A 23,680-nucleotide genomic window follows, 5' to 3' on the forward strand; every position below is an offset into this window, starting at 1 on the left:
CATTCCGATCACCTGGGACTTCAGTCACATTTGTCTGGGATGTCCAGGTGGAAAACAGCCTCAATAACATTTTCAGCCTTGTTGTTTTGCAGCGTGTCAGAATGTGTGCATAAAGTCCAAAGGGAGGAGGGGGATTGGGCTTGGACAGTTTAAAGTGCGCGTGTGTGTGTGTGTGTGTGTGTGTGTGTGTGCGCGTGCGTGCACGTGCACACTGTATTTATATGTGGTCCCGGTGTTTGCGCACGTCTAGCGTTATTACTGTCTTCTGGCATCCAGAGTCTCCACAGATGAATGAACCATTGGCTCAGGTGACCCAACCTAATACACCCCAGAATGTGCTGCGTGCACACACACCCTGGGGATTTTGGGTGGTGCATCTGGAAAAAATCCTGGGGGGGGTCCTTTTCTTTCAAACATGAAGAAGATTAAGACATGAGCTTGTCATTAATAGTAAGATTACCAAAGCAATTTTTGTGGATTTACCTGCTCTAGATTGACAGAACTAAAGGGTGGGGTTGGACGAGAATGCAAATCTTTAGTGAGTGTGTGTGTGTGTGTGTGTGCTTCATTCTTTTTGTTCAGTGGCTTCACAACGGCACTATTCTTGATTCCTTCTTACACCTTCATTTGCTCAGGCAGATACAGTACATAACAGTGAATGGAAACCACTTTAAGGCACCCATTCTGTTACTATGCTAAATGAAGCACATCAGTGGTCATTCTGAGTGTGTGTGTGTTCGTGTGTGTGTGTGTCTGTGGGTAAGCCTATGGAATGTGTAGCTGATATAGAATCCAAGGTTGCTACTGTGCAACTTATATTGTACTTTGAGAGAATACAGAGACAAAGAAGGAGGCCATTGAAAGAAGTTCAGCAACAGAGCTGATCTACAAAGTGTGTGTGTGTGTGGGTGTGTGTGTTACAGCTCTCCGGGGAGCTAACTTCCCTCTCTGGACAAGACCAACCCCACCTGGGTCTCTTTTTCACTTATCCAGCTGTTTCCCTCACCACCTCGAAGGTGTTCTCCGTTTCTTCTATCCCCAACGCAGTCGGAGACCCTCAATTTCTTTTAGAATCTTGATTACAGTATTTTATCCCTGCAGCTACTTGCATGTGTTTTTCATTATTTTTTACATTTTTGGTTATAAGTGCAGGTAACCAAACAGCAAAGTTAAAGTTGAGGGCCTGCGTAATTATTATGTGACATGTTTTTCTAATGGTGAGTCCTACTGCAACAACTCCAGTTTTTAGACTGCGCCACAATAGCAGAGCAGTATGAATTCCCATATAAGGCAGGAGGACCTTTTCTAACCTCCTCCTCCACTCTTCTTCCCCTTCCCTCCTTCAATGCAACCAGCTCACACTGTCAGTTCACTCTTTCCTTTCTGTTGGGACCATGAACTAATGCCCTCAAGATAGACACCAACTCTGAATGTAAATATCTTATGAGGAACTGCCTGACAACAACAATTCGACATCAAGCGTTCTTTCTGTCGGAGCACTGTCATACTATTGCTTCTTTACAGTCTGTCATCCCCTGAGAAAACCTCTCAACATCTGTCTTGGTGAATTTCTTTGCAAAGCATATCAATATATAAACTATACCTACACATTTCAGATTAAGCCTCGAGCATTCAATGGGAGGATGAGGAGAGCTGGAAATGGAGTGGGAGGCTGTGATAGATTGAGGGATGAAGAGAGTAAAGGCAGAGTGGAAAAAAACACAAACAAAGCTGATAAGGCAAAGGAAGAGTCATTCTCAGTCTGTTTTCCCGGTGGACTCCCAGTGTCCCAGGCTCCCCCTGCTGTAGGATGTCTCGTGTGGGAATAGGCAAGGAATGTGGCCCCTTTGTTTAGTGTGTGATAGGCTCCTGGTTGGCGGTCATTTGTGTGTCTTATGTGTGACAAGCTCCAGGCTTGGCATTGGCAGATCAGAGCCCCACTCAACAGTCCTTTCTGGGTAAGACCCTCCAAGGAAAACAATGGCTGGTCTTACGGCTGCTATCTTTCAAAGCCCCTCCTTGGCTGATGGAGCTCTCGCATCTCAGTGCGATCCATATCCACGGACTCGGGATTCAACATGCATGCTAAACACTCATTTGCATCAAACCCTTAGACGGATGCAACAGGGAGGTTGTTTTTTTTTTTTTCTCTCATAACCATGTTATTTCTTGCACTTTCTGTAACAAATGTCAGACATGTACATAAATGAAACTTATTTTGTGAAATTTAGGGACACACTCCGGATCGGGAACGACTAACATGCTGTACAGAAAACAAATTCCCGAAGGGTTTTCCCCTCCTCGCTGAAAACCTGTATATCTGTTTGCCGAAGGCATTAACAAAAGTGCAACTCTTAAAAGCCCTTTAAAAAGACATTGGTGAAGATGCCGAAACCGTCAAGAGCATACCTTGGCCTTTCACGATATATATTACATCTACACACGGAGCACTTTTAGCTTGAGGCACCATCTTACAAATGGGGTTCAACATTGAAGAAAAGTAAAGACAAATGATTTCTTCAAGAATGCATGCTGTGCAAAAAATGGCATTGGATAGGATTAGACAAAGCAAAAGGCAAGGTGGGTTTATTGAAAGTCGCTCAACAATTTCTTCGCTTCGCATAGCCCTCATATGGACAGAAAGACAGCCTTGTGAAGGTCGTTTCATAAAACACAATGATACAATTATTATCTGATGGTCAGGAATGACAGCACCTGATGTAAACACATGCTGCTCACCACTGAGATGTAGCTCACATTAGATATTGACAAAATGAACATGTATCTCCAATGGAAAGCAGAGACCGTTTCAAACATTTGGCACCGGGGACGAGGTCTGAGTCCAAACGAGTCTATTGCCTATTTTGTTTTTTTTTGTGTGACTAGTGTTCGCCTCCATTTTAAAGTCGTCAGTAAAAACCTGAAGATTTCTATAAGAGCGTGAACATTACTGAAAAAATAACAGCAAGACAGCATTTTGATTGAATTCAACCATGTCTTGTCCAATTATTACAAAAACAAAACAAAAAAAATCACTTTGGTTCAATGTTCAACTTCTATGATGCACAAACAGTATAGAGGCAAAATAAAGGCAAAAACAGGAAAAAAAAAAAAAAAGGAAGAAAGCAACATAGAACTGCATTCTCTGATCAATTTGAGACCAGGTTGGCATCTTTACATGCAGAACTATAAAGAACATTTGGTATAAAGCAAAGCTTTTAGCATCACCATTGCTCCCTCAACTCAAATTTGAAATGAATAAGCTGCTGTATCTTACAAACAATAGCTAAGTGCGCTGAGTAAATGCATACACACAGAATTGCTTATCATACTTTTTTTTGTATATCAAAAGGATATGTCTGCTTAGTTTTAGCAAGAAGAAACCAACTTCATAATGAATCAGTGACAAATGTGTCCCGACCCATTGTTGCCAAGGACCGGTACGGCAATACATTTTATCTTAGCCAGCATTTGTAAAAGAACAAATTATCATTGGAGATTCAAACAGAAAAGTGTTTGCTTTCAATTAAAACTGGTACAGGTGAGCCAGATGTGGAGGTGGGATAAGACCGAAGTATAGCGCAAGCAAGGGGGGCCCCTTAGATCACGTGAACTGAGCTATTGACCTTTGTGTACCTATACTGAATGTTTTACCAAGTATTTCACCAAGAAAGACTCCAGGTGAAAAAATGGGTTCAAGCAGGTTGGAGCGGTTGGAGGATCAGTATCAGCTACAACGAAAGGAAAGGTGTACAAGACAGTTGCGAGACCACAGCATTGAAGAGAAGACAGGAAGCAGGGCTGGAGGTAGCAGAGATATTGTTGAGGTTTTCTTTTTTTTGTGACAAGGATGGATAGGATCAGGAATGAGTCCATCAGAGGGACCCGACATGTTAGATGTTTTGGAGAGAAGGTCAGAGAAGGCGGACTGAGATGGTTCGGTCGTGTACAGAGAAAGGATAGTAGTAAATACACTGCTCAAAAAAATAAAGGGAACACTTAAAAATCACATCCTAGATCTAAATGAATGAAATATTCTTATGAAAGACTTTGCTCTTTACACAGTTGAATGTGCTGACAACAAAATCACACAAAAACGATCAATGGAAATCAATTGTATCAACCCATGGAGATCTGGATAAGAATCACACTCAAAATTAAAGTGTAAAAACAAACTCCAGGCTGATCCAACTTTGATGTAATGTCCTTAAAACAAGTCAAAATGAATCTGTGTTGCTTCCTGAGTGGACACTATGATTTCACAGAAGTGTGATTGACTTGGAGTTACATTGTGTTGTTCGAGTGTTCCCTTTATTTTTTTGAGCAGTATATATTGGTAGAAGGATGCTGGGTTGGAACTACCAGGCAGGAGGTCTAGAAGAAGACCAAAAAGAAGATTTGTGGATGTAACGAAAGAGGATATGAAGATAATCGGAAATCTGAAAGGAAGGAGGAAGAGCAATCGTCTTTGGAAGCGAACATTTCTGGTTCTATTGCCGACTCGTCGAAGTGTTGTTGAGCAAGACGCTGAACCCCTAACTGCTCCCCTGGCGCTGGCCGGCAGCAGCCGACCGCTCACGGTTCATCCATGATGGCTTAATTGTAGAGAATGGATTTCCCCACGGGGATTAATGAAGGATAAATTATTATTAGAAAAGACCGGACTGAAGTGTCTCGGAACTAGTCTTATTTCTTTGGTGGTCAAAACTGCAATTTAATGCATTTTAAATAGCAAATGTAAGTGTGTGTTGTCATGAAATGAGCCACGCAACACTCTTCCACATTGGGTGCGACAGAATGATTAAAAGGTTCATTAAATTTAGCACTGATTTGACAATGTCATACAAACTCTTAAAAGAGTAGTATACATTTGAACTCTCAGATCCCACCTCCTGCTCCACATTAATGTTATTGGTGCCTCCTGGGGAGTTTAAACTGTCACAGTGTCTGAACACGGTGCTAAAACAAGACAACACTGCGGTCAGTCACACAGGAAACTGAGAAGGCAGACAACCTTACATCCTGCCTGAGTTTTGGAAGAAACACTTCCTCCTTACAGGCAGATAGTGCAAGTCTTACAAAGTTGTCACATGACGGCATGGTGTAGTATTTAAAGACATCTCACAAAAATCTGTATGTCTGCTGAATTTTAAAGCCTGGCGTAGAACAGATGTTTCTGTTCTGTTGGAGGAAAAATACATTCATAAAAGCTTCAAGTGAATAAAATGAAATAACGAAGCTCCGCGATTAGCCTGAGGACGAGTTTCCATTACAGGCAAACTCAAGAATCCTACATATAAGAAATGGCTGTAAATTGACAATTTTTTCACATGTATCATTAAAAAAATCCCGCGATTATCAAAAGAACTAAATAGAGATGTCGAACAGCTCGATCTCACTTTCAAACTGGCAGTGAAGCAGATGAGACAGTAGCTTTGATGCACAAATGGAACAGTCTGGATCTTCTGCGATAGAAACCGTCCGCCCACCCCATCCTCTGCTGACAAACACCACATATATTTCTTTCCGTACAGTCTTCGTGTCGCACATTTACAAGGCCAGCTACTCGTGTGTAGTAGTACAACAATAAACAGTACAAACAGTAGCCGTGGAGCTCAGCAACCTACTACTTCGGCAGATTCCATTTGTTGACTCTGGTCTCTGCCTGTGTGTCTGCCCAAAGCAGCCCCTGGTTGCCATCAGGGTTTCTTGGCTACAGTTTTGGCTTTCCCGTTGGGCCCTGTTTTGATCTGGGTCATCTCCACATCTGTCAGGGCGTCAGGGGGAAGGCATGAGCGCATGCGCTCTATGGTCTTCTGGTAAGCTGCCCTCTCCTGCTCCAGAGAGCGAATCATGTGCTTCATTTTGCTCTCTCGAGAAAGAAAGTTCTCCACGCTCGTCTCCAGGGTTTGGATCTTCTGCCGTGCAACCTGGAAGACGGCGTTCGATATAAATACAGGAGGCTTCGATGGAGGAGACAAAGTTGCGCCGGAGCGTACTTCAGAAATATGAAACGAAACACTGCTCTCTAGTGAATAAACACATCACAAATCACAGGCAGCAAGTTTTAATCTCCTATTAAATCTCGTCATTGTATAATGTTAAATTGTTAGAGGTTTTTGAGGACTAGCGATTAGTCATCAAATACGTAGCTCTCGCTCTACTCCATTCTTTCTTCATTGTCACTAGGATGCTTTTAGATATTGCTTTGGCGCCACCTACAAGTAATAAGAGGCATTACCAATGGCTACTTGTGGATTCCACAAAACCTTTGCTGCAAAAAAAAAAGATTATGTTGAGTAATACCTCTAATAAATACAAAGTACGAATGGAACGGAGCCTGAAAATAGAAGCCGGATCACATATTCGACCAAATGATGAAAGCCATTGTTGCAAATCACATGATCGTCCTGCTTTTCCTCACCTGAAGTTTCTCCAGCAGGTCCATGTTCTGCTTCTTCAATTGCATATTTGTCTTTTCTAATTTTTCCAGACGATCACAATCATCAGGCACGGGATCGGTTTCCAGCATCTCGTCCTGCAGGACGTGGTACTCCACCTCGTAGGCGTGCAGCTGCTTGGAGATGTCCATTTCCATCACCTGGCCAGCCACAGATATTTTTTTGTCACTTATCACAGTTAAAAGTGAGTGCATTTTGATGTCTGAGAATGCTGGGCTACACAAATTGTGCATTATGTCTGCTGATGCTTTCAATCCTGTCATTTCTCTGCTACCATTCCCACTTTATGTCCATTACGTCCATCCGAGGCAAGGAAAATATAAAGTACCGTAATTTCCGGGCGATAAGCCGCGACTTTTTCACGTAAACAATGACGCGGCTAATATATGGACTCTTTTGTGTGGGGGACGCTAACGAGTTTCACACCGCTAAAACATTTATCCTCGTCACATCGGACCGATGAAATGACCGGGAAATTCTGAGTCTGTTCGACTCCGACACCGAAAAAGACGATTTTGACGGTTTTAGTGTGCAGGAGGAAGCCCAAGATAGCGACCGGCTAGCAGGTGCGGCTTATATTCAGGTGCGCCCAATAGTCCGGAAATTGAGGTACCTTATCATATTTCTCTTCTTAAGTAAGGAAAAAGGAAAAAAAAAGATCAAAATCACATGATTTGGCTGTTGGGAAAAGTATGGAGGAGCTTCCCCTTGACCAGGTAGCAAAGGATTGTGTGTCTTTTCACTTTTTCCTTGATACCTTTGCAATGGTCTGCTCCATCTGTGCCTGAGTGAGGTTGGGAAGTGTAGTTTTCAAGTAGTCCACAATGTTCTCAAAGCTGTCACACTCTACAATCTCTCCCTCGTGGCTGCTCAGCAGACAGAGGGCTACTTTGAAGATGACTTCGGTCCCCTGGACAAACACAAAGTCTGGTAAAAGACGAACAAGCAAAAAAAATGTTTACGCAAAGGTTAGGCTGAACATTTTATATTCAAAACCAGCCGTTAAAAGGCGTCTTGTCAAAAATGTCAAATATACCGAAGATACGAGATACAAATCCGAGGGGGAACTGCGAGGCGAAGAGCGTGAGGAACCACGGTGCCGCGTAAAGGCTGGGGCTGATTTCATGTTCCTCAAAGTGATTGTACAGTTCGCGATGGTAGTCGTGCAACAGTCTGGAGAGCTGGTACATTTGAATCTGCGAGAGCACAGAAAACATAAAAACATAGAAAGGTAAACACAGTCAGCTCGACACGTTTTTTTTTTTCAAGCATATAAACTGTGAGCTTTTTGAGAATTACTTAAACACGCGCCTAGTCAAAACAGTGAACGAGTTATTCAAATTTTTACGGCAATAGCGCACTGCCGTCTACAAAGAGGTGCTGCTATAATGGAAAAGCAGAATTTGCTCAACTACAAACAAAACCCTGTCAATCCATTAATATCTTGAAAGTTTAAAAGACAACGGTTTTACCTCCTGGTTTCCTCCTGTTCTAAAAACTCTGGATTAGTCTTAAAGGCTCAGCGGGCAACTGTGTGATGTAGATTAAACATTACCACACCTGCTGACGGGAGGTCAGCTGATATATAACAGAGTGAACATATAGGTGTGGTTTCATCCTGGAACGCTTGACTACTGTTTGCCTTGGCTTACGAACAACTCACACCACGCTGAACTACCTTCTGGGAGAAGCAAACACTGAATGTAAGCCCTTTTAAAAGACTACTTTTAAACCATTATAATGTAGGTGAACCATTTAACATTTAAAAATCTACTTAACAAGTGGATTTTTGTAACCTACGTTACTTCATAGTGCATGATACACCACATATGTGGCCATATTGCGTTGAATTTAATTGTCCCCTAATTTTACTTCATTCATTCATCCCATTGGCAAATTAGATTTGTGAGTTGAATCATAAATGCAGGCTGTAATTACTTTTATCATATAAATGATTCTCTGTTGGGTTTTTGAATCCAGGTTTGTGTGCACTATTTCCCATTGAAATATCACTCATATCTGTCGGGGGGGAAGGGGCTTCACACATTTTCCAGCTTTTAGCACCTACTTAGCACATCGTCATTGAAGTGCGACAACCTGGATTATTGTCGCTGGGAAAATGCATCCCTCAACAACCACAGACACAAAATAAGGGCAAGCAACAAACGCTTGGGAAAATTCAAGTTTTGTTTTGTTTTTTTTTACATGACTTATATATCATAATTATTGATACCACCAAGGAGCTCAACTGAACGCCACAGGAGGTCTTTCCTCACTGAGGCTATCAAAATTTTTAATTCCTCTTCCTTCAGCCGAAGGGAATATTCAAATGTTTGTACTTTTTAAGACGTTAAAACACTTGATAGCCTTAACTTTGACACTTTATATTTTATTGTATTTCTTATTCTCCCTCCTTCCTACTATTATCTATTATTGTTATGTTTTGCTTGAAACTCTGGCACAACAATTTCCTTCGGGATAAATAAAGTTGTTCTTATCTTATAATTCTGTCATGTTCTGACCTGCAGAGAGACCATGTCGGGCTTGTATTGGCGTCTGATGCCGAGGTCATACATGAAGAACTTAAGCATGTCGAAGGCCTGTTCCTCGTTCATGTGAAGGAGCAACACCCCAGCCACAAAGCTGATACCCTGGCAGTAGCCAACCTGCAGGACATAAAATGAGATGCCATTTAATAATCATAATGGTCCGGCATGAGAGCATTAGCTTGAAAAGTACCTCTGTATCCAGCAGAGAGTAGGCTTTCAGGAGGTTATAGAGGGAAAGCTGTCCAGGACCCAGCTGAACAGAAAAGTACTGGTGGTTGGGAAAGGTCCGGCCTGAGGACACGGACGGATTGGTTATACAATATTTCTTTTGGATTTATCAGAATCTTGACGGGAATATTGATTAGTCCCATTTTGATAAAAAAGTATGTCAAACATTTCTTAAAATAACTTGACCTGCATTAACCTGCATCAACAAATGTCCAAGAACTTCTATAATCTGACCCTTAAATGTTATTAATTCACATGACTGTGATGGTCATATTTGTAAAAAGTACGCACACCTAGATCCACCAGAATAGCATGCTGCTGAGCGGTGAGCTGCTTCAGCAGATTGTGGTAGGAAGTATCGGGGGGTTGTTGACGCTGTGGCAGCCTGTGATTCAGCTTGTGCTGATGGGAGAGAAGCAACCAGACCTCCCCCCGTCGGGTTTTGGGAACACCTGCTCACGAAAAGAAGAAGTAAATGAGCTCATTCAGGAACTCTGTGTATTGCTATGTAATGCACACACACACACACACACACACATATACACCTCACCTTGGCATACCATACGGTAAAGCTCTTCCTTGTCCTGTGGGACTGTCATTCTGCCAGGGGTCGTCAGTTTTCTTTCCCACGATGCCTGCACATCTTTGGAGTCTTGCCCCATTTCTTGATAGTTGAGCTTCATCTTGCGGATATGCAGCTCATCTCTACTTGCTACAAAACAATCATCATGAAAAAAAAGGATGAGGGAACATATGCCATTTGAAAGTTGCTGGTGGGACATAAAAAAAAAAAAAAACACTTTATGAAGTCAATTGGGCTTTATACTGAATACATGTAGCTAAATACAGTTATCACAATGTACTGTGAGTGTTGAAAATATAAGTGAGCATAACATAAAACAGCCTTTTCCAATTTGGTACTTCTTCGATATGCTTTTGTGAGCATTGTTTCAATATTGTACCAAAAAATGTTTATTTCAACAAATAGTTTTGTATTAAATACGTATAACAATGCATATGTACCAAATATTTCTGCCGTTTCGGCAGGACCTAAGTCTGAAATATCTGATAAACATTTTTTGACAATAGATGACAATGAAAGAGGCTAAGAAAATCATATTTATATTCTGTCAAATATAATATTTCTGTATAACAATTATCTAAAAATATGACAAAAGAAAACATTCCTGGAAAATGCAATAGACAAGTGCATTAGATAAAGTAATGACATTTCTGCGGTGTAGGCAGGCTACCTGAAGTGATGAAAAGAACAATATTAGTTTATCCTGATTTTAATTTTAAATGTCATTTTTACACAAGTAAGGCACAAAACAGAACTACAGTCAAGCACAAAAAAGCTGGAAATGATAAATCCAGTTTTTAGTTTCATGACACAGAAAGTAGATAAAGATGAAAGATGCTGGATTGAAGAGCGTTTATAACCCCACCTAACAACTTTTGTCACCAACCCCTGAAATCCATTCATATAAGTAAATACACTAGAACCACATTTACACCACAAATTAATTATAGCAGAGGCCTGGAAATGCAAAGTACAGATGGTGGATAGAGGTGGTCGACAAACGAAACAAAAACACCATGAGAAAGTATCATAATAACCACACATGCACACAAAAAGATTGAATCCTATGAATATCATAATGTAGCGAACACCCGGACCCATGCAAAACAACTGCCTTCATTCAAGCAACTCCCTTTATATGAAAGACTTACCTTCTATTGAAAATGGTTATTCACCCTCATGTCCTCAAATCAGCATTGGTGTTATAACAAACACAGGAAAAGAGACATATTTGTCCTCTGAATGTATATATTGCATATGATTATGTGAATGTGTTTCTGATATATGAAACAGCAGGCAGTGAATGTTTCTGCATTTGATATTAATCCCAATACCTTTACATGCATTCAGGCAGTTACAGAGAAGAACTGCAATTACTGTTACATTATTCTTGTAGCGGAAAAAGACAGCTTCATTCATGTAGGGCTCTTTGCATCTGATAATTGCTGATAAATTGGCAATTCCTGTAATGTCTCATACAGCAGCAAAAATATGTGACCGACATTAAGGGTCCAAAACACTTCTTATTCATGACATTTCACATTCAAGATTAACTTTTGATCAACAGCTGAACACTGTCCTGAAATTCCTCCTTTTTCCCCTCAGTTAGGTCATGTTACATGTGACATATTGGGTGATATACTGGAAAAAAGATTCAAGATGAATTTGGGCCTTTAGAGGGCAGTACAGCCAAAGGCTAGACCACATATGGTCCTGGCACGCTGAGGTGATGCAGAGTGTATTTCTTTGTTATTAATTAACAGTCAGCGCATGTTTTCGCATCTTTGGGTTACTAAATGTCTGAATGAACAACAACAAACAAATTGAATTAAAATGGTGCCAAAAAGAATATAAAAATCATTAGATTTCTCAGGTTTCATTTGCATATGGGCAATAATCCCTAACAGAAATGAACCCTTCATGTATTTTCACAGAAAACCTACACATTCTTCATGCAGAACGTTTGCTTCTTTAGTCAAACTTGGTTAAACTGTTTACTACTGTGATTAATTTTTAAAAGAGCCTACTGAAAGCTTTTTTTACCGGTTTATTGTTGTATTATATGAATCAGATCGGAAAGAAAAGGGCTTCCTGTTTTTATCAACAAGAGACAGTACCAGCCTGGTCACACAAAGTGCCAAGAAACATTTCCCCTGCCAAGATGCACAGCTATTGTTTACTTTTTCCAGATAAACCAGAAATGACTTATGATTTATTTCCCAACTTTGTTTAAACAATATTGAGCGGCAACTTCATTTCCCTGCAGTTATGTTTTCTGACTAAATGAGTCAATGGTAGTTCTTGCTAATAATTTTGAAAATTGTATGACAATAGAGGAACAATTTAAGACGGCAAACTGTAGGTGCTCAAAAAGAGACGGCACAGAAAGGAACTTTACCCTTAAAGATCTCCCTATTGATACACTGGTCTTTCAAGGAGTTCTATCTATCTCTTCTTTCTATCCATATCAAGGCAGATAAACCCTAAGAAAAAATGTGACTGAATGTTAACAGTGGGTGACTATAGTTGAATGTGGAATCAAATTAGCACGGTAATATTTTCATGAGTTTATAAAAGTTAACAAAGAGCGCCAGTGTGAGCAGTGTGGGAACACCCTCATGAGTGTCTGCAGACAGAGACAGTTACGCTTTATATCAAACGATTATGTGAGCTGAAATAAGGAACGCAGTATTTTTCTTTAACCGTGCGTTCCATGTGACCAAACTACCAAAGAAAGGATGCATTCTAAAGCAATTGTCAAACCATTTTTGCGGATAGAAGTAACTGCAACTTACCCTCCAGTCTTTGGTTTTCTTTTTCCATGCGAAGGAGGAGGATCTGTTGGTGGATGGCATTTTTCCAGAGGGCCCTGTATTCCGCCTCTGATTTCTTGGGTCTCTCTCCAGATGCGGAGTCATTTGACGTGGCTATAAGACCCCCCAAAATGTCTATACCCGAGTCCGAGCCACGAGGAGAGAGAGGCAACAGCTCCCGACCCTCAGAGTGGTCTATATAATCAAAGAAAAAAAAAAAGGAAATAGAAGATGCTTTTTTGCCATAAATGTCATATGTGACGTGTACATGTTGTAAAAGAGGTTATTCCCAGCAAAACCATGCAGAATGCTAAGATGTGTGACATGTCTTTCCCTATTATTGGGGTCTCTCTATCTTATTGATACATTTTTGCAAAGATGTAAATAGAGCCATGTTAAGAAGCTTTAATTTGAAGCAATGAAAACACCTTTTTGTATTTTGGTATAAATGCAGGGTAGATGGAATAAAGATGACAAATCGGGACATAACAAGGCAAAAAATATAAAGACATCAACCAAAAAAGCTGCATCTATAAGGAGTGTTTTTTTTCCTTCAAATCTGAATCTCCCCCTGCTATTTTCATTAAATTGTATTATTCCCTTCTAATGAAATACAAAATTAGTCTAATCTTGACAGTTATGGATGTATATGCATGTCCCTCTGTGCCCCAAATATCATGACACTGCCAGACACTAAGATAATATTCTTCATAAATCAAGGACTAACAGCTGATTATATTTTTATGTTATCATTATTCTTATTAGAAACAAAATAAAATATAAAGTGATATAAATATAAAGCAAAGTCAGACAGTTGTATTACTAAAAATTATTCTAGTTAAAGATATGAATTTTGCATAATTGACATTTTGCAGGAAATTAACTGTTAAATATTAGAAGCAACAGGAGCAATCAGAAGTGAATTTAATTAAATTCATTTATTTCACATTGTTCCACCGTAGTTTTCATCAATGCTAAAGGGCTTTGACAAGCTCTTTGATTGATATTTCAAATATCTGAGAAACTAAAAGGGGGGGATTTCTTGCCTCTTACATTAGCAGTATTTGTCCCGTGACACTGTGTAAGCTTTTCGAATCCTTTTCTTTTCCCTGTTGATCATTAACAGGGTTTTATTTAAGGACTGCAGTGATTGTGTTACCAGACCTGGGTTCTGCATGGATGCAGAAGGCTTATTCATAGGCGAGGCGACCCGCAGGAAGATCTTCTGTCTCCAGGAGACCCTGCGTGGGGTTGGAGGGAGACTTACAGAGTCGCTGCTGCAGCCAGACAGGGTTCTCTTCCTGCCTTCCCCATTGCTACAAGAGAAGACAGCAGCGTCACAAACACCTCTTTAATGAATCAGGTGCCTTCTTTTACCCCAAGCGTCTTTTAGCATCAGTTCTAAAATGCAAATGCAGTCTTTCAGGTCTTCGGCAAGTACAGTAGATCGAACACCCCCAACCAAAATATAAACAAATTCAGCAGCATATCAGCTCTGAGATGTTGAGAAAGTCAGGGCGGATCATAACCGCTAACGCAAAATGTGTGCCAGCCATTTAATCTCCATGTTAATGAAGCAGAAGATGTGTTTAATGCCAGCATGTGAAAGTAGAACATCCATAAAACTTGCAAACAGCAGCAGCAAGGGCACATGCATGATTGTTCACTTTTTGACGATGGATGACAATGGAAAATGTCCTCCCTGCTGTTTCACAGTATCTATTATGTCTACCTTCCAAACAACAAAAATAGTCCAACACTCACATAATGCAATGTATGAAGTGATGATTCAGTGCAACTTACTATGTACTTTTTCCAAATAGCTGGGCAAGGAAGAGAGAGATTAAGGGATTCACACAGTGAATATAAAAAGGTGGGTTCAGACCCAGTTTTTTATATTCACTGTGTTGCACCGTCCCCTTCGTGAGCTGCCACCTTAGCGTGGTGGAGGGGCTTTATGTGCATGGAAGGATCACCCAAGGCAAACAGGTCCCAGGTGAGGGACCAGACAAAGTGTGGCTCAAAAGACCTCCCATGAAGCAGAAAACCATTGGACCCAGTTCTCCCTTGCCCGGACGTGGGTCACCGCCACCCCCCCGGAGCCAGGCCCGGGGACCTAATGGTCCGAATGGGCCTTGTTTTGTTCTGTTCCACTGTCGAGGCGGCAGACCGGAGCTGCGGCCATAAGGCGGTCAACACAAACCCGCTGGTGAACTCCTGAAGGAGGAATCCTATCGGGCTTTTCTGGCCTGCCGGGCTCTGGAGGCAGCTGACAGGTACCGGCAGGCCAAGGGTCGTGCGGCTTCGGTGGTTGCAGAGGCAAAAAGTCAGGAACGGGAGGAGTTCGGGGAGACCACGGAGAACGACTTCCGATGGGCGTCAAGGAGATTCTGGTCCATCATCCGGCGTCTCAGGAGGGGGAAGCAGTGCACTGTCAACACTGTACAGTGGGAGTGGAGCGCCGCTGATGTCAACTCAAAAAGTTTTAGATCGGTGCCGGGAATACTTCCACGACCTCCTCAACCCCGCTGAAATGCCTGGAAGCAGGGGGGACTCTGGAGTGGACACTCCTATTTCCAGAACTGTTGCCGAAGCAGTCAAAAAGCTAGTTAGCGGTGCCCCGGGGTTGAATGACGTCCGCCCTGGGTTCCTCAAGGCTCTGGATGCTGTAGGGCTGACCTGGCTGACATGCCTCCGCCGCATTGTGTGGTTGTCGGGGACAGTGCCGCTGGACTGGCAGACTCCCTTTTTAAAAAGGAGGATAGGAGGATGTGCTCCAACTACACACTCCTCAGCCTCCTTGGTAAGGTCTATTCAACGACGCTGGAGAAGAGGCTCCACTGGGTCGTTGGATCTCGGTTTCAGGAGAAGCAGTGTGGTTTTTGTCCTGGTTGTGGAACAGCGGAACAGCCCTCGGGTCCTCGAGGGGGGCGTGGAAGTTTGCCCAACCCGTCTACATTTGTTTTGTGGATCTAGAGAAGGTATTTGACCGTGTCCCACGGGAAATCCTGTATATGTGGGACACCGAACCACATCCATCTGGGAGGAGACAACGGGGAAGACCCAGGACATGCTGGAGAGATTATCCCTCCAGGCTGGCCTGGGAACGCCTCAGTCCCCCCAGAGGAGCGGAACCACGTGGCGGGGGAGAGGGAGATCTGGGCCTCACTGCTCCGGCTGCTGCCCCTCGCGACCGGACTCCGGATAAGCGGGAGAAGATGGATGGTTTTGCACCATTCAAATATTGATTGGGTAGCACAGAGCGGTGTGTTCGGCAGCAGAGAGACATCCATATTCTTATGTCATTTCTGCTGTTGTTTATGTAAGTGATTTGTGAGGCTTCATGCGTTTGATTTGATGCTTAATATGAAAAAGTGCCTGCTATGTTTCACAAGAGGAAAAGAAAATCACCTGTGCTCTTAAAATTAAGCTGATATAAATTGCAGTGAAGCCATCCTCTGATCTGTTTTCTGCTCACACTGCTGTAGATTTTCTGTTGAGCTGCGTGCCAACTACAGAACTCAAGTTGTTTTTTTTTAAATATAGCTTTCTCTTAACGCGCTCATACCTTTATTCAATTTTATCCAGTTCAGCTGGCACTTTCTCTCCTCAAGGGAGTCTTCCTCCCCAGTGTGCTTGCCAGCATTGCAACTTTTGGATTTCCTAAATGTTTCTCTACTCCTGACTTTACTGATGCAGAGTCCTGACATGCTGGACAAACTGCTTTTGAAAGCCCTTCTCAAGGTCTCGTTATTTATCAAACGTTAAAAAGAATCCACATCCTATGGCCATTACTATTTAAAATGGTTCGCTCCACAGAATATCATGCATAATTCATACAGTAGCCTTTACTTTCTACCATCCAGACACCATCGCTAGCTAAGATGTTCAGCTGTCACACACAATGAGGAGCCTCTCAGACAGGTGGACTGCAGTATGTGCTTATTCTTATACAGTACTTGACCACATAAGGCATAGGAAAAATCTGAATTGACTCAATGTGATTCTTAATAATCACCCGATGCTCTTAAGAATACTGCTGGCAATTGCAAAATTATCTAGCGCCGTTAATACAAGCTGTAAATGCAGGAAAAATATAAAGCTGGCAGTGCAAAAGAGCTCAATATCAACATGCAAACACAGCACGACAGAATCAGCATCCCCTTCTTCTCCTGAGCGAAACAGGAAGCGGGCGTGTCCGGCTGCGGAGACGGCAAAAAGAAATAGCTGGAAAAGTTCTTACTAAGAAAAGGTTGCTGTGGATAGAAGGGATAAGATACAGGGACAAAAGAGCTGGAGGTTAAAAGGTTTCAAGAGGCAACATCTATGCAGTTACTGCCAAGTCCCTGATGTGTTTGGATCTAAGAAGGGGGTCTGGCTGAGAACCCCCTCTCACCTCTTATGGCTCCCATTGTCTGCCAGGGAGCTCAGGGAGCCCAGTGAACCCTGGTAAAAACTTTTCAGGAAAGTGGGAGTGGAGAAGGAGGAGGGGAGGCTGAAGGACTGGCTCTCCGAAAGGCTGCGTGTTCTCGAGACAGCCACAGGACTGGGCGAGCCAAACATGAAATGCCCACAAATAAAAAAAAAAAACAAACATTACACAAAGGAAGGAGCTACTGGTCAGTGCAGAGAAAACAGCGGGGAACTCATGTCGGATCAAAACAGAGACAGGAAACCTGCGATGCTATTGTTTTCGAGGACAGCGGAGTTGGCGAAGAAATTCAAGAGCGATCACATCGGCTGCTTCTACATCAGAGGTCAACTAAATATTTTGTTTGTGTCAAACGGATGACAAGCAAAGCAACTGTTCACGATTTCCTAAGCCGCGTTCCATTCGGCGATCAAAAAAACTGCACCGTCTGATAGCACATTTTTAGGACACGCCAGTGGCCTCAGCACGGAATTACCTGCTTTGCAGCAATTCGGAGTTCACTGATTGTTGTCTGTACAGAGGAGGCTGTTTCCCTTGAAGGCCTGTCTGGCCTTCAAATGAGATGCGTTTCTTCACAGGTAGATGGCTGAAAGTGTGGGCACGCCGACGGAACTGCAGGTTGGCTTCCGGGTCGTCATCAGAGAAAGCATGAGGGGAACCTGGAGGGGAGTGACCCGGAGATTCCTCATCCTGCTGGGAGGACAGAATGTTAAAGAGAGTGACTAGGTGAATAGGTAAATCCTAAATACACAGCTTGATTTTTACATATTTTATATGTAGTTTCAACATCACTGGGTTTCAGAAGTATCTGATAAATGAACCTTGTAGAATACAGACGACAGTAACCTGGATCCTCGCGGGGGAAAATCAATGACAATCACACACAGCGTCTCTCTTCCATAAGCGATAAAAATCAAAATAAACACCGTGTCATTTACCTACACATATGATGCACTCACCCAGCAAGTGTAACCCCACAGCAACACTTAATCCTCCTCCAACTTTTTCCACTCATGGACTGTGTTATGCCTTTAGGTAGAACTCCCTCATCCATTGTATTCTAATGGACAATGTCCTGTGACTCACTGTATCACACATTATTGGCAGGGTGAAACGCCGAGGCTCCACTCCACATGAAAACCCTCCAATCTCCGCTATTCGTGGTTTTAGAGACCTCCCTCCCAAAGATCTGACTTGAGCGGACAAATCCAAAAGTTGTACAGACTTGCATATGTGCAATAGAAAACAATGCTCTACGATCTGGTGAAAGTACTACTGCAAATTTGCTGAAGTACCGGTTCAACAGCTTAAAACACTGCTATTCATATTTGATATTGATGTCAGCTTTTGTTGTTTTTTTTTTTTTTTTATGATTTGTACGTTTTAGTAAATATCTACGTGTAAATCAAATGCTGGGTTGCTCCGTGCTTTGGCAAGACTGCAAAAGGGAAGCAAAAGGCAGGCATGGCTCAGCAGACTCACAAACTGCACATCCTGACTTAGATTTCCTGCTTGCCAAGACATCCTGACACAATCCCCAGATGAGTACTTCCTCATGGTGTAAACAACATACATCTGCCAAAAAATATCACACACATGCATACAGTATATAGACTGAAGATACGCATGGCTAATGTCACTGGAGTCAAATATGGAATAACAAACATCTCTTACAATACTAGTTATATGTAAATTTTGGAGGCTAGCGTTTGCAGCTCATAAATATACCCACATCCTGCTAAAACCTGACAGTTCAGAAATCCATTAGTCTAAAAGGGCCCTGAATGAAGTGAAGCAAGATAAATAAATGTCATGTGACAGCCAGAAAAAATCTCAAGGGTCATTCAAGGTCTGTTCTATGTTTGTGTATATTGCAATGATTTACACATCTCTACTATAGCACCATTCTGACTGATAGGCGTTCAGAGCGACTCTGTCACACTATCATCCTACATTCTGCAAAGATCTGGTAAAAAGTGAAGCCGCCAACCCAAAATGCTTTGCCGGCTGCTCGGTAAACACACCGCCGTTCCGGGGTCAGCGTCACAGCATGTGGAAATAATGCGAGCCATTATCGCGTTGCTACGCCGGAAAAGCAAAGTTGGCAGTCAGCATCTATCAACATTGATTTTTTGCATGTGAAAGCAAACTGCGCATTATCACACACTTTTAAAAGGCAGTGGACAGTAAAAGAATGAGAATTCCCAGAATAACCTCTGAGAGAAGCTCTGGGAATGACTCAAGGACACTTACTCTCTCAAAACTGCTAATGCTTCCCATGCTTCCCAAGCGGCCTCGCATCTTGCTGGCACCCTGCACACATGGGTAAGAAATAAAACACAAATGCAAAACAGAACATGAAAAACATCTATCCACTCATTTATCGTGGACATCACTAAACATTTCCTGTAATGTAAAACACTAGTCAGGGGCAATTAATTGATATTTGTTTATTACTTTTTTTTCCAATATTACAAATTGCTGAGTCTCTAGGTCAATAACAGATGGCAGCAGAGGTCTTAGATTGCCGAGATCCTTCTACTAAGGAATTACTCTGACATCTCACTGGCAGATATGGGTCAATCCAAATCGCCTAGATGACAATCACATAGAAAGAGCGAGTGACAGGAACGAGATGGACGTTGGCCTTATTTTGCCAGCGGGGGAAAAAAGGGATATACACTGCTCAAAAAAATAAAGGGAACACTTAAAAAACACATCCTAGATCTAAATGAATGAAATATTCTTATGAAATACTTTGCTCTTTACACAGTTGAATGTGCTGACAACAAAATCACACAAAAATGATCAATGGAAATTAAATGTATTAACCCATGGAGGTCTGGATTAGGAATCACACTCAAAATTAAAGTGTAAAAACACACTCCAGGCTAATCCAACTTTGATGTAATGTCCTTAAAACAAGTCAAAATGAATCTGTGTTGCTTCCTGAGTTGACACTATGATTTCACAGAAGTGTGATTGACTTGGAGTTACATTGTGTTGTTCAAGTGTTCCCTTTATTTTTTTGAGCAGTATATTTAAAAAAAGAAAAACAACAATACAACGAAGATAACATAACAGGAGAGTTAAATTCCAGGAGACAAGACAGGAAGAAAAGAAATAGAAACCTGTTTTTTTTTTGTTTTTTTTTTTTGTTCAGACCCACCCTTGCAAAGATGTTTTCCAGAGAGCTGGTAAGGGAAGTGCGGGCCTTATTCTTAAGAATGTCCAGTTTGAAGCGACTGCTGGTGGCCGTGCCATCTCCTGCTGATGAGCTGTTTCCTGAGTTCTGTTAAAAAGAAGAATGAAAACAGAAGTATTTAAAATAGAAAACAATGAACCAAGCCTTGCATAAATAATGGAGTAATTCTTGATGGAGTCTCTCCATTTGAAAGATTATCCATTGTGTAATCCCTCAGGCCTAAAATGCTTTGATAGAAAAGACACAAGCAATTATGCCCTTCAAACTGATTAATGCAAAGCACGAGCAATTAATTTGATACCACATTTTACATTTTTATGTCACGACCATGCATATCAAAATTATCATGCACGTTAACAACTCCGAACTGCTTAGGAAATGATTGATTTTCTTGCTGTTTCTTTGACAACAACCAGTGTCACCAGAGCATGCAGGGCACCATTTTCCCTCATCGGGTTAAAATTTAAACAGGAGCATCAAGCTATTATTTGTATGAGCAGAGACTTTAGACATTAACTATCGTGAAACTACGACTTTTTTTTGTCCGAGTGATCACCTGTGGGCTCTCGCCGATGTGGAGGTGGGTCTTCTGTTTGGTTTCTAATAGCTGTCTGAGATGAAGAATCACCAGCTCATTCTCTTCCTGATCTGAACTGGCCTTTTGTCTCTGGGGAAATAATGTGACCAATGAGGACACCAAAGGTTTGCTTTGATGCGGTTAAAATATTATTGCAAATCATCGAAATCTTTTAATGTGTTACAAAAATTTGCGGGCGACTAAAAAAAAACTTTCTCTAATGGTAGCCAACTTTACCTGAACTCGCTCAAAAATTTCTGCTTGTTCATTGTCAGTCAGCTGGGAGAGATATTTTTGGATAGCTAGTTTTGCCCTCGGTGGGTAGAGACCTGGGAGAATATGAAAAAGCAGCGATGTTCTATTATATCTTACTTTAACTCTAAGAATCAATATATTCAACGGCCGAGCCAAAGAGAAGAGCTCGGGAGTTCAGGCTGCATGCAGTACCTTCAACCCGCTCACACAGCTTGTGCAGGTCGTGCATCGGGCAGGCCTCACACAGCTGGATCTGCGTCTTGTTGCTTTGTAAGGCTGCCGCTGTAGAAAAAGCCTGCTTCAGGGTCAGCATCACCTCATCCACCTGACATAGCAATAATATTCATGGAGATGTTAGTGAAGATTAGATTTCATTGTTTTTAAGTTAAGGGCAGAACGCGGCACTCACCAGAGACTCACTGGCGCACTGGAAGACGAAGCACATGTACTGACTCGGACCAGATTCCGACTGGTCCCGACAGATGAATCCAAAATGGTCTGTGTGGTTGATACCCTGCACGAGTCCAGGTGAGCAGAAACAGACACTGAGAGCGGGGATTTGTATTTAGTGGTGAAAAAAATTGCAAAAATGCAAAGATAACAAAACATCATAATGAGTCTTCATGAGGTATTTTCCTCTTCTCCGTTAGTTAAATTGCTCTCACTAAATGGTACAATACACTGCCTTAATGGTAGATGTATTTTGTTATTTTTTGAGGAGTATTTCTCGGAAGTGTAAAAGACCATATATCTGCTAGGCTCCAAGACTTCTGACAGCTTGAAAATGAAATGGTTCTGCAGAGTCATAAGAGAGCGGCTTGAAGTCCATTTCAGATATGAAAATAAACCAACCTGACAGCAGGATGAGATATCTTTGAAGTTTTTCTCCAGCACCACCGTTTTTGTATCCGGACTTATGAGATTCACTTCAAAACGCCCGACCTGCGAATAAGAACTTTGTTTGCTCAGACAGATTCATGCAAGAACATAAGTGCATTAAAATACCCACAAAAATATCATTTTGTCTTCAAACTGTATAAACGTTGAGGCCTGAGGCCGGAAGGCACTTGGTATTAAATGGACTGGTAGGGTTGTGGCCATTACGAGGCCGGTTCACTATCATAAACACACATGCTAAAAATCGAGGTCAATAAGTTGCTGCAAATGATTTTCCCCATAATTGATTGTGCTGTAGAGTATCATATTGAGCATTGTGCTCTAGTTGTTAAAATTAGCTTCGTGGGGAAATGGGCATGGTGTGTAAAGAATGGGAGGCTGGCTCACTCTACAGCTTGTATGCTTTTCACAAAACAGTGGCCTTGTGTTTTTGACTGGTGTCCCAAAGTCTCCTCGGGAGTTCAAGCCTCTTTAAAAATGATTTGAGAAGAATGTGAGCTGGACTAAATGTAGAGGGACTTTTAATGAAAAATGTGTCAGAAGAGTATTTGATTGTCTGAAACAATATAGTTGACTGAGGTGGTTTCAAACTCATTCTTTCAATAGTTTTTGCTCATAAATATCAAGAAAATATTATTTATACATTTGCCCATAATAGTGCCATAAGTGGAGGAAAAGAAGTGGATCAAAAAAAAAACTGAATGGATGGATAATATCCCCTTCTCACGTCCGACATTTTCATGTCATGGTAAACTGATGTGAATTATTTTCAAAAAAATATGTTAAAATCTCAACTAGCAGACATGACCCATGGAGTCCAAGCCACCTTGAGAAGATGGAGACTTCTGTGTTTCATATGAAAGGTGTTGTCAAAATGTCTGCTATGAAAATCTGATCCAAAACAATCAGACCCCCTGGTAATTATCATCTCACAGAGTTTGGTGACAGAACAAATATTTTGTGTTCTGATCAACCAGTAACTGTTATCAGCGAAACCAAACTTCCAAAAAAAAAAAGGTTTTGACCAAGATTTCATCTGCACGACGCATCTGAAATACATGCATCTGCCCTACCTGGAAGAGCATGGTGCGGTTTTTATCCGCATCAGAAGGCTGAACATGGTTTGGTGCACTAGCATGTCTGCGGCGAGTGGGATCTAGCATGACCCCTTCCCCAGGCTTCTTCTGCAGACTACCAGCCAGGCTGCTACAACGGGTACGAAACTCCTGAGGCTCCGTGAACCCAGAATCTTCCAGAATGCACTCGGGTAGTCCGCCTCTCAGGCTGCTCTGGCTAGTACAGCTGGAGATGCCTTTGCCTGCAAAAAGCAATAATGCTATCAACTTCCCATCAGGCTGATGTCCTTCACACCTTTTCAGCACTATAAAAGGTCAACACACCTAGGAGGACTTTTTATGAAGGTATATTATTTGATAATACGATAATACTTGATTATCCTCCATATAATAAATGCCCGCGACTGATAACATCGAGTCTGCTTTTCTTGCCCATCACATGAACAATCAAACATGATATAAAATTTTGCAAATTTGTAAATGCAGTTGGAAAAAATTCTGCACATAATTACTGGAGAAATAAAATGAAAATGCAAGCAAGCACTTTACAATCATTAATATTTGTATGATTTGTATTGACGATTTGACTGACATATCACCTTTG

At 41.7% G+C, this 23,680-nt stretch overlaps 1 protein-coding gene across 2 annotated transcripts in view; it reads right to left on the reverse strand.

Moving 5' to 3' along the window:
- Window positions 1-2,554: 2,554 nt before the first annotated feature.
- tbc1d4 (TBC1 domain family, member 4) overlaps window positions 2,555-23,680 on the reverse strand; it is a 30,425-nt gene continuing 9,299 nt past the window's right edge. The window contains exons 4-23 of one of the 2 annotated variants that reach the window (XM_086144953.1): window positions 23,074-23,318; window positions 21,956-22,045; window positions 21,513-21,617; window positions 21,296-21,428; window positions 21,086-21,177; window positions 20,828-20,938; window positions 20,236-20,358; window positions 19,320-19,379; window positions 17,542-17,759; window positions 17,031-17,180; window positions 13,799-13,950; window positions 12,617-12,829; window positions 9,789-9,950; window positions 9,532-9,690; window positions 9,201-9,301; window positions 8,984-9,127; window positions 7,498-7,657; window positions 7,219-7,388; window positions 6,425-6,601; window positions 2,555-5,930 (exon numbers count right to left, since the gene is read on the reverse strand). In XM_086144953.1, coding sequence (XP_086001079.1) covers window positions 5,700-5,930; window positions 6,425-6,601; window positions 7,219-7,388; window positions 7,498-7,657; window positions 8,984-9,127; window positions 9,201-9,301; window positions 9,532-9,690; window positions 9,789-9,950; window positions 12,617-12,829; window positions 13,799-13,950; window positions 17,031-17,180; window positions 17,542-17,759; window positions 19,320-19,379; window positions 20,236-20,358; window positions 20,828-20,938; window positions 21,086-21,177; window positions 21,296-21,428; window positions 21,513-21,617; window positions 21,956-22,045; window positions 23,074-23,318 — 2,996 coding nt within the window. In that variant the 3' untranslated portion in view covers window positions 2,555-5,699. The remainder of the gene's footprint in view (window positions 5,931-6,424; window positions 6,602-7,218; window positions 7,389-7,497; window positions 7,658-8,983; window positions 9,128-9,200; window positions 9,302-9,531; window positions 9,691-9,788; window positions 9,951-12,616; window positions 12,830-13,798; window positions 13,951-17,030; window positions 17,181-17,541; window positions 17,760-19,319; window positions 19,380-20,235; window positions 20,359-20,827; window positions 20,939-21,085; window positions 21,178-21,295; window positions 21,429-21,512; window positions 21,618-21,955; window positions 22,046-23,073; window positions 23,319-23,680) is intronic. The other variant, XM_086144954.1, reaches the window with a different exon arrangement.

Source organism: Fistularia commersonii, chromosome 4, assembly GCF_037954325.1.
Source record: "Fistularia commersonii isolate RoL2024-O1a breed Wild chromosome 4, RoL_Fcom_v1.0, whole genome shotgun sequence".
NCBI lineage: Eukaryota > Metazoa > Chordata > Actinopteri > Syngnathiformes > Fistulariidae > Fistularia > Fistularia commersonii.